Raw genomic sequence first — 10,075 nt, 5'->3', positions numbered from 1 at the left:
CTTAAGGAGTGCTTTGCTTATTCGGGGCTTTTTTCCATTCCATACGAAATTGGAGATTGCCTTTTCCATCTCGTTGAAGAACAAAATTTTCTTAACATCTTCATGTAAAAATATATATTGTTGATCAGTGCTTATTGATCTCTAGAGTTATATCCCAAAGGCAGCCAGTCGAATTCACCAGTTGCTCTGTGAGAGAAAGACAGTTTTCTCCTATATGATTTACAGCCTCTGAAAACGCACTGATGATTAACTGTGAATTGGCTTCAGCAGTTTATTCACCTTCACCAGAAGCCTCTCAGGAAAACGATGGGCAATCTCCTGTACAGTTTACAGCCCTGAAAACCCTCTAGAAGGTTAGTTATTGGTCAGTTCTGACATGACAGCAGTAAATTCTGACTTTGCTTTCATAGGTGTGTTAGCACTTCTGAATCTGAGATTTTTGTACGAACTCTAAAAGTTCGCTCAGAAGAAATAATTTTTTATTTATTTTTAGTTCCCAGTAGAGAAGTTGGCCTTTACAAATTTAAACACACACATAAAAGTAGTAACCACAAAATTATTGACATCTAGCCTCAGTAGATTTCATTTTTTTTTCATTCGCACCCGTAGCACATGCTTTGCTCCAGTGGGTTAGTTGTGGGAACTCTGATTCCTATGTATCTGTATGTGGTAGTTTAATTTGCTGTTCTGAAAAAGCAGATTAGCAGCCTCGTAACAAAGCAGTGAAGTGTGTCAGACCTAGAAATCCTAAACCAGGCTGAGAGGATTCGGAACTTGGAGATTGCCAGTGTCAGATGGGGAAACTGAGGTCTGGACATTATAGGCTCTAGAATCTTAGAGTTGACACCTGAGCTGGGCCTAGAACCTCTTTACTAAGCCATAAGTCTCTATTCTTATCTAAAAATTCTACTAATAAGATCCTGAGCCTGTGAAAGTGACTTTTCAAAAAGATCAATTACCTAACATGTTTCCCAGCCAAAATTCTTAATGGTGATAACCTGACAGCATCGGCCTGTTTTGGAATTTATCCTTTTGGTTACTTTGGGTGAATGAGGGGCAGTGTGCTAGTGTAAGTGCTGATCTGTCATGGTTTAGAGCAACTCTGAGAACACATTCAACTGAAATAACCCTGGCAATAGGGAAAGTGTGGTGTGATGTTGACTTGTGACCCTTCCCTGGGGAGCAAGCTGTGTCAGGGGACCGGCAGTGTTCCTGGAACGCAAAGTCTGTACTCTGTGCCTCCAGGTCCCAGACAGGGAAACTGGCTCCTGTATTTAAGAGATGACTGTCAATATTTTAGGATTTTTGCTTTTTGCAAATTTTCTCCTTAAGTTGGCTAAAGGTCGATAGATAAAGCTGCTTTTTGGTGTTCTACTTATCAACATCAAGAAACAAAAATCCTGACCGCTGAGACAATAGGCAACCTTATTATAGATGGAAAAAGGATTGAGGTGGTTAACTATTTAATCTTACTTGGATCCACAATCAGTACCCTTGGCACTAGCAGTCAGGAAATCAAAAGATGAGTTGCATGGGAAAAATTTGCTGTCAGGGACCTCTCCAGAGTGCTAAAGAGCAATCTTGTAACTGTAAAGACTAAGGCCCACCTGATCCAAGCAGTCATCTTAATTATTTACTGTGCATCTGAACATTAGACAGTGACTAAAGATTACAGAAGGAGAATCGAGTTTGATTGAGTTGTGGTGCTAGAGAAGAAAATGAACATCCCATAGACTGCCAAGAGAACAAACAGATCCGCCCTGGAAAAAGTGAAACAAAGGTATTCTTTGGAGGCAGAATGGTGAAACGTTGTCTCATGTACTTTAGGGGTGTTGTCAGGAGGGCCTGTTCCCTGGGGAAGGACATCATGCTTGGATGGGTAGAAGAGGAAGACCCTGGAAAGATGTATTGATACAGTCAGTGACTGTAGCAGTAGGGTCAGATGTGTCAGAGGTGGTGAGGTTGACTCAGTATAGGGCAAAGTTCAGATTTCATTGTTCATAGGGTTGCTATCAGTTGTAGTCAACTCAATCACAACAACAAAGGGAAATCACACAGCATATATTGAGTGAGTATTGGATACTGCAATTGTCTACCATCAATTGGATTCTGAATTACGTAGATTGCAAGAAAACCTAACTGTTCTTAGGGTTTCCAAAATTCAACATGGAACTAGACTGCCATGTTTTTCTCCTTTGGAATAGCAGGTGGATTCAAATCCCTGACTCTCTCTTAGCAGCTGGCACTTAACCCTTGTCCCACCACAGCTCATCAACATGTTGTTGTTGTTGTTATGTGACGTTGAGTCTCTTGTAACTCATAGCGACCCTGTGTACAACAGCCCTAAACTCTGCCCTATCCTGTGTCAATCTTATTGCCCCCAACACACCTATCCCCGTTACTCCAGTAATGGAATCAATCCATCTAATTGAGGGTCGTCTTCTCCTGTGCTGTCCCTCTACCCTCCTAATCATGACGTCCCTCTCCAAGGACTGGTTCCTCCTGTAACATGTCCAAAGTATGTCAGACGAAGCTTCAGAATCCTTGCCTCCAAGGAGCAGCCTGGCTTCACCCTCTCTAGGACGAACTTGTTTGTCCTTCTCTCAGTTGATAGCATATTTAGTACTCTTCTCTAGCACCAAAGCTTAAAGACATCAACTCTCCTTCTATCATTCCTAGTCATTGTCTAGCTCTCTGATGCATAGCAAGTAATGGCAAAAACCATGACTGTATTGGGCACACCTTAGTCTCCAGTCTGGCATCATTGCTCCTCAGTACCTTGGAGAGGTCTCTGACATCAGACTTTCCCAATGCAGTTTGTCTTTTAATGTCCTGGCTGCTAGTACCAAGAGTGTTGATTGTAGAATCAAGCAAACTGAAGCTGTGAACAATCTCAATCTCTTCACCATCTATCATGATGCTGCCAGTTGGCCCAGTGGTGAGAATCTTTGTTTTCTTGATGTTGAGCTTCAATCCATATTGAAGTTCCTGTCAATTCTATATGACCTGCAGCAACCCTTTAAACAGTTGATCTGAGTCTTCCCATATCTTACAGCATCGTCATGATCTTTGATGTAATTAAGCCCGTAGTTCTAGTCATTGTGTCAGTCCATCTTTTTAATTGTCTTCCTCTCTTCCTCTGACCCTCTGCTTTCCTTGCATGGTGTCTTTTCCCAGAGACTGGCTCCTTTTGACAGCTTTCCCAAAGTATGTAAGATAGAGTTTTCACTGGCATTGCCTCTCAGGAGCACCCTGCTTGCACTTCATTCAAGACAGATTTGTTATTTTGTCAACCTGTTGAATATTCAGTACTCTTCAGCACCACAACTCAACGGAATGGATTCTCCTTCTGTCATTATTATTCATTGTCCAACTTTGCATAGGAATGCATAGGAAATGATTGAAAAGACCATGGCCTAGATTAGATGCACCTTAGTTTTTAAACTAACAACATTGCTCTTAAACACTTTGGAGAGGTCACTGAAAGTAGATTTCCCTAAAGTAACACATCTTTGGATTTCTTGACTGCTGCTACTAAGAGTATTGACTGTGGATTGTAAAATTAAAATCCATCTTAATCTATCATGATATTGCCCAGTGATCTAGTGACAAGGATTTTTGTTTTCTTGTTGTTAAATGTAATAATTCAATCTATGCTGCAATCCCAGAGGCTTGTGGTTCGAGTCTACCACCTGCTCCGTGGGAGGATGGACGTATACTGCATTGAAACAGAGAGAACTGTTCAAAAGGAATATGTGATTAGGTATTCTTTTCATGACAAAATTACAGAAAAAGAAATGCATAGTAAAGTGGACTGTGGACTGGGGGATAGTATAACAATGAAAGAATTTTTTTTTTCTCGAAGAGATAACTAACTGAGGGGAGAGGTGGGCAGGGAGGAAAATGTTCAACAATGAATGAATGGGGAAAATTAAATGAAAGAATATGCTGTAAAAAAAATATATATATAATAAAAAATCATTAATAAAAAACCCATTTAAATAAAAAAAATTGTTGTGATCCACACAGTCGAATGCCTTTGCATAGTCAATGAAAAATAGACATTCCTTTGGTGCTCTTTGCTTTCAGTCAAGATCCATCTGACATTGGTGATAATATCTGTAGTACTCTGGCCTAGTCTAAACCCAGCTTGTATTTCTGGGAATTCTCTGTCGATGTACTGTTCCAGTCATTTTTGGATAATCTTCAATGGGCTTTTGCTTGAGTGTGGTATTAGTGATATTGTTCACTAATTTCTAGATTCTGTGGGTCATCTTTTTTTGTCATGAGAACTATGTTAAACCTCCAGAATTGAAAAAAAGCCAGTTGCTTTTGAGTCTGTTCTGACTCTTAGCCACTGCACGGGTGCCCGCCCGAGTAGAACTGCGTGCTAGAGGGTTTTCTGTTTCCTCTAAGGTTTTCAGTGGCTGATTCTTTGGAAGTAGGTCACCAAGTTGTCTTCTGAGGTAACACCTGGGTGTGCTCACAACTATGACCCTTGATTTGGAACCTCCAGGAACCCCCTAGGAAATTAGTGCTTAATAAAACATGTCGTAAAGACTTGTCTGTGGAGCTGACAGTTCCAAAGAGTGATCACTACTCCCTTCTAGAAGTTTTAGTGCTTTGGGTATACTGATTAGTGGAATGCACAGTAGTCTCATCACACTGAACAAACTGACCTTTACCTACCTGTGAGTTTGTGTCCTCATCAAACCCACTGTTGCAGCCTCTGTATCAGTCCACTTCTTTCTTTCAAACCCTCTACTTCACCAAGCATGATGTCCTTCTCCAGGGACTGGCCCCTCCTGAGAACATGCCCAGAGTATTTGAGACAAAGTTTCATCATCCTTGCTTCTAAGAACCATCTGACTGTAGTTCCTCCAAGATAAATGGAATTGTTGTCTTGGCAGTCTGTGGTATATTCAGTCTTCTTCACCATCACAAAACTCAACGGCATCAGTTCTTCCTCAGTCTTCCTTATTCATTATCCTTCTTCCACATACATACACTTTCTCGTTGCTGTGGAGTTGGAATCTGATCATTGCCGCCTCTCCTCTGGGTTTCTGAGACTGTCAATCTCACAGGAAGAGAGACTCCTTTTGTTCTTCCATATGGCCATTGGTGGATTTGAACAACTGGAGTTGAGGGCCTTAGGTTAGCAGTACAACTCCCTGCAGACTGTGCCTCAGAAGCTCCCCGTAAGGCCTGAAGCTGTGAGTTAATACAATTATAGGCTACTGAATGGTGCCCGACATCTTCGTTCTCCTTAAATATTAACTATTACAATACTCTTCCTTGCTTTATTTGTATTATTGTTGAACACTTGAAGGATCCATTTCTTGTCCCCTTGTGATACTGCAAAGCTGTGAGCCTAGTGACATACACTTTTATTGACTCCTTTCAGTACTCCATGCGGGTACAATAGGTTTCGCATCACTTAAACAGAATTGTTACTTCACAGTAGAAAATAGACGAAACAGAGGTAAGGTACTGAAAAAAAAAAGTAGCTTCAGTTCAGGATGGAGTTTTTTTCCCTTGTCATTCTCAGCATTTAGCTTGTTCCTTTTTTCTTTCTTACTGGATCTGACAAACTCTTCTCCCACATACACCACAAGTGTGAGCATCATTTATCAGAAAATCTTAACAATTTCAGGAGGTTGTCTCAGACCCTGTTTCCTTCTAGACCAATAGGGGAAGGGGATTGTGGGCATTAGATTAGATCCGTCAGGGTATATCTCAGCACACTACAGAGTGAGTCATGAGTTGGTTGCCATCAATATTCCTCCCTCTCCCAAGTGCAAGGAAAATTGACCAGTGGAGAAGGGATCTTTGGTTTCAACCACATTTTCTCTGCTTTCTCTTCCATCTTATTAGCAACTGTAGTACTTATAAACCTCATCTTCACCTCTCAGCATTCAAATGTTTAAGGGAAATCAAAAGTCATCCCCTAGTGGTAAGAGGTTGGGACCCAGCTACTCAATTAAAAAAAAATGTCGTGGGTTTCCTGGTGATGGCTGTCACTGCCAGAGGAGGGCCTCTGCCATCCTCCTAGCAGCCGGATCTGGAGAAGGACTCCCACAGAGTCTGTGTGCATCACCTCATGTCATAAAACATTGTGTTTCTCCTTCTCTTAGGCTGGAACAAGACATCAAAAAGTTAAAAGCTGACCTGCAGGCCAGCAGGCAAGTGGAACAAGAGCTGCGAAGTCAGATCAGCTCCCTCTCAAGCACCGAGCGAGGAATCCGCTCAGAAATGGGCCAGCTGCGGCAGGAGAATGAGCTGCTGCAGAACAAGTATGTGCTATTCAGGCCTTGCGTGTGAGCCCAGCACCCCACTCTTCTTTCCAGGGGTTAGAGCACAAGATGTGGTGTAACAAGGGGTTCTCTTCTTACTAGAGGGATTGTAATGTAAGATGTTTGAGATACTTAAAACCCTGGTACAAACATGGAGGTAAAACATAGAAAAAATTACTTTGAGGACAAGAAAACATTATTTCCCCCCCGTCATTTAAAATAGTTTCTGAGCTTTTGTGATAATAGAGATAAAATTGTCCAGAAATAGTGCTGTCATAATTTGAAAATCTTCCTCCTGTGAGCGAATGTTTACAGAGGATTGCACTATATTTAATTTGACTTCTAGGAGTAAATGATGTTGAACTTCAGTTTTATTTGAAGAGTCAGTCTAAAAGCCAGCTCTTCTTGTGAATTCTTTTAAGCTTTCTATTAATTTATTCTGGAATTAATTCTTAATGTATGTCTGGTTTTTGTTTTGTGGTTAAGTTTTTTTAAAATATGTAGGCCGTGTGGATTGACTCAGTGATTAGAAGAGTGGGAATAGGTCTGTGGGAGATGATGAGACTGGCTCAGGTTCGGGCAGGTTTCAGAACCTATGTACATAGGGTTGCCATGAATCGCAGGCAACTTGATGGTGCATAACAGCAACAACAACAACATCAGGCAGTGTGTGTCTGTGGAAGTGACAGATATTTACAGCCTCTGGACTTTCCATGTTGAAAGTAAGTAATCTGAAAGTGGAAGTATTATGGGCAAATAACCTTGCCACTTCTTCTTGTCACCTTTTGGTGATACCTCTAGCATTGGTACCTAGAGAATGTCCAAAAACTTACACTCACTTGATGTAGCTGGAATTAGAGTAGGCTAGGAATGGAGTATTTTTGAAGTTTTTATCGAAAATGAAGCACATTGTGACTCTTAAGATCTATTTTGGGATGCTCTAAGAAAACATCTCACAGCTGGAAAGCACAGGCTGCAGTAGGTTTTAGCAAACTTGTTTTCGGGGAAAGAGCTTCCCCTCCCCGTCCTTATATTGGTGTTGGTAGAGCTGGACCCATTAATGGGTCCTTGGTAGGAATGATGCATAGTACCCATTGTGCTTTGGGGCATGAGAAATAGTTTATATTATCCTATTTTCTGATCTACCCTCTACAGATCATTTACCTTAATAAAATAAGAATTGAGTCTGATTCTGTATCTTATAAGGCAGCTTTTTTATTGGTGTTTAGGAATTGTTAATTAACTGATATGTTTCCTCTGGGAATTGACATTTATAGTTTGCTGTTTAAGCTTCTTGTTTACTTTGTGTTACAAAATGATAAATAAAAGCTATATTTCTACAGATAATGAAAGAGAGTGTTTATAATGGTAAAGTGCTGTATAACAATCCTTTCCATATAGGTTACACAATGCTGTGCAGATGAAGCAGAAAGACAAGCAGAATATCAGCCAGTTGGAGAAAAAGCTGAAAGCTGAGCAGGAAGCACGAAGCTTTGTAGAAAAGCAGTTAATGGAAGAGAAAAAAAGAAAGAAGTTAGAGGAAGCTACTGCTGCTCGGGCTGTTGCCTTTGCTGCTGCATCTAGGTATGCTTACATCCCTCAGTATTTAATCCACGGCTGGTTTTCCTTATACCAAGACACAGAATCTGACACCTTGGGCAAGACTGAAAAGCCAAAGCTCATGCATGGATAGGTTGTTTGTAAGTACTGTTTCACTGGCTGGCTTAAATGCCATCTGTGTAGCCTTCTACTTGCTTACTGCACCTTCCTCTCTCCGTGCCTCTTCTGTAAAGTGAATGAGGGACTCATCAAGCTGCCTAGATTTGCGAGCCAAAGTGCTGCTCATAAAAAAGTCTCAAATCACTTTCTTTAATATTGATGATTACTAACTGCTTTGAGAGAATTTGATTAAGGAAAAAGTTCATTCGATCTAGAACTTGATCCCCTTTGTATTTCTACAATTACTGTTCACTCTTAGGTGTATATGAGCCCTGGTGGTGTAGTGGGTAAGCACTCAGCTGCTAACGGAAACGTCTGTAACTCTAACCCTGCCAGCCACTGTGCAGGAGAAGGGACAGTCTGCTTGCACGGTGATTCCTGCCTTGGAAGCCCTATCAAGCATTCCGCACTGTCCTGTGCTTTGCTTTGAGTCAGGCTGAACTCAGAGACAGCAGGTTTGATTTTGGTTCTGGTGCAGGTACGTAAGATCTCTAGGGTCTTATCTTAAAAAGGAAGAAAGGAGAATCTTGGGTCCTGATCACTCATGTCTTTGTTGAGTACCAGCAAATGATCAAATGAACTGATATGAAAGATGAGAAGTAAGTAAACCTAACGTTCTACTAGAAAACATTAAACCTGTGGAGTGATGACAATTGGAAACTACCTCCTAAATCTTTGAGGAGGACTCGTGTATGCAAGGATTCCCACACGGATTTGTAACGGTCATCCAAATTCCAGCAAGAAGATAAAGGTTATTCTTTTATTTGTATCTACTTCACTTTGTCTTGGGGTTTGTTTGGTGTTTTTTTTTGTTTTTTTGACAAGTGAAGCCTGTGGTAGAGGTCAGGTTGTGGGTTTGCAGATGCAGAATGGAGTAAATTATTACTTAACTTTTAACTTCCGTTCTAACTTTTATCTATTTGGTGTTAGTAAACTGTAATTCTTCATGAGTTTTGATACATTAAACAAGTAATTTACTTGTCAGCCTTTGGCATGCTAATCGCCTTCTTTTGATTCAGGCATTTGTAGAATAATTTGGTGAGTCGTCGTTTCACCTTTTGGGAAGTAACAGCAAAAGTGAGCACTTTTCCCATGTATAGCCCTGACTTTACAGCAGAGACCTCCTCAGATGGAAGAGCTCACTTGGCCCCATTGTCATCTACACAGAAAACCAAGGCCCCCTACAGGCCTGCCTGTGTTGTGGGCTTTTTTGTTGCTATTTATTGCCTTCCCCCCTTACCCCTAGCTTTAAATATTTCTTTTTGGGATTTAAAATTCTTTTTCATTATTCATATACATTGTATTTTATGCAGTCATTCATATGTGTTGTGTTTTATGTAAATATTTACTGTTAATAGTACCTTTTGTCATGGCTTCTCATCAGGTCCCCATTGCACCTTGCCTATTCCTTCGCTCCCCCCACATCTGTCCACGAATCTCTGCTGCCCTAAGTTTGCCCCTTCCCTTTTTGAACAGCTGTCAGTATCTTGTTCCTGTGTGCTAACTGCAGTAGCCATACTGTCATTCTTCCCAGGTCGCTCCTCCCTTGTCCTGATCCTTTGCAGTGTTTGTGATCTGTACATTCTCTTTCTGCTCTCTCTGTCCCTCCACCCCCTCCACCTACCTACCTACCTGTTTTCACGGGAATGATGTTATGCAGTAATCATCCTTTTGTGACTGAGTTATTTCACTCAGCCTAACATCCTCTGGACTGTCCCATGAACTTGTTGATTTTTAGTACTGTATAGTAAGTATTCTGTTGTGTGAATGTGCCACAGTTTTCTATCCATTTGTTTGTTGATAGAATTTGGGCTGTTTACGTTTTCTTGCTGTTAAGAATAATGCTCTGTACATATGTGTGTGCGCGCGCGCGCGCGCGCGCGCTCACACGCTTGCTCCATGCACGTGCCTCTGCTCAGATTTCCTTGGAGTGTATTGCTAGTAGTGGAATAACTTGGTCATATGGAATTTCTATAGTCATTTTTTGAGGAACCACCAGACTGCCTTCCATATGTGGTTGTACCATTTAACAGTCCCACTAACAGTGCGTGAGCGTTCCAGTC

The 10,075-nt window shown here is 41.2% G+C and overlaps 1 protein-coding gene across 2 annotated transcripts in view; it reads left to right on the top strand.

Moving 5' to 3' along the window:
* Window positions 1-10,075, top strand: part of TMEM57 (transmembrane protein 57) — a 102,570-nt gene that overhangs the window by 75,135 nt on the left and 17,360 nt on the right. For both annotated transcript variants that reach the window (XM_006883505.1, XM_006883506.1), the window contains 2 exons: window positions 6,135-6,293; window positions 7,695-7,877. In XM_006883505.1, the coding sequence (XP_006883567.1) occupies window positions 6,135-6,293; window positions 7,695-7,877 (342 nt within the window). The remainder of the gene's footprint in view (window positions 1-6,134; window positions 6,294-7,694; window positions 7,878-10,075) is intronic.

Source organism: Elephantulus edwardii, unplaced genomic scaffold (genome assembly GCF_000299155.1).
Source record: "Elephantulus edwardii isolate Elephantulus edwardi_28Jun2011 unplaced genomic scaffold, EleEdw1.0 scaffold00028, whole genome shotgun sequence".
Lineage (NCBI taxonomy): Eukaryota > Metazoa > Chordata > Mammalia > Macroscelidea > Macroscelididae > Elephantulus > Elephantulus edwardii.
This window is presented reverse-complemented; position numbering and strand designations above follow the sequence as displayed.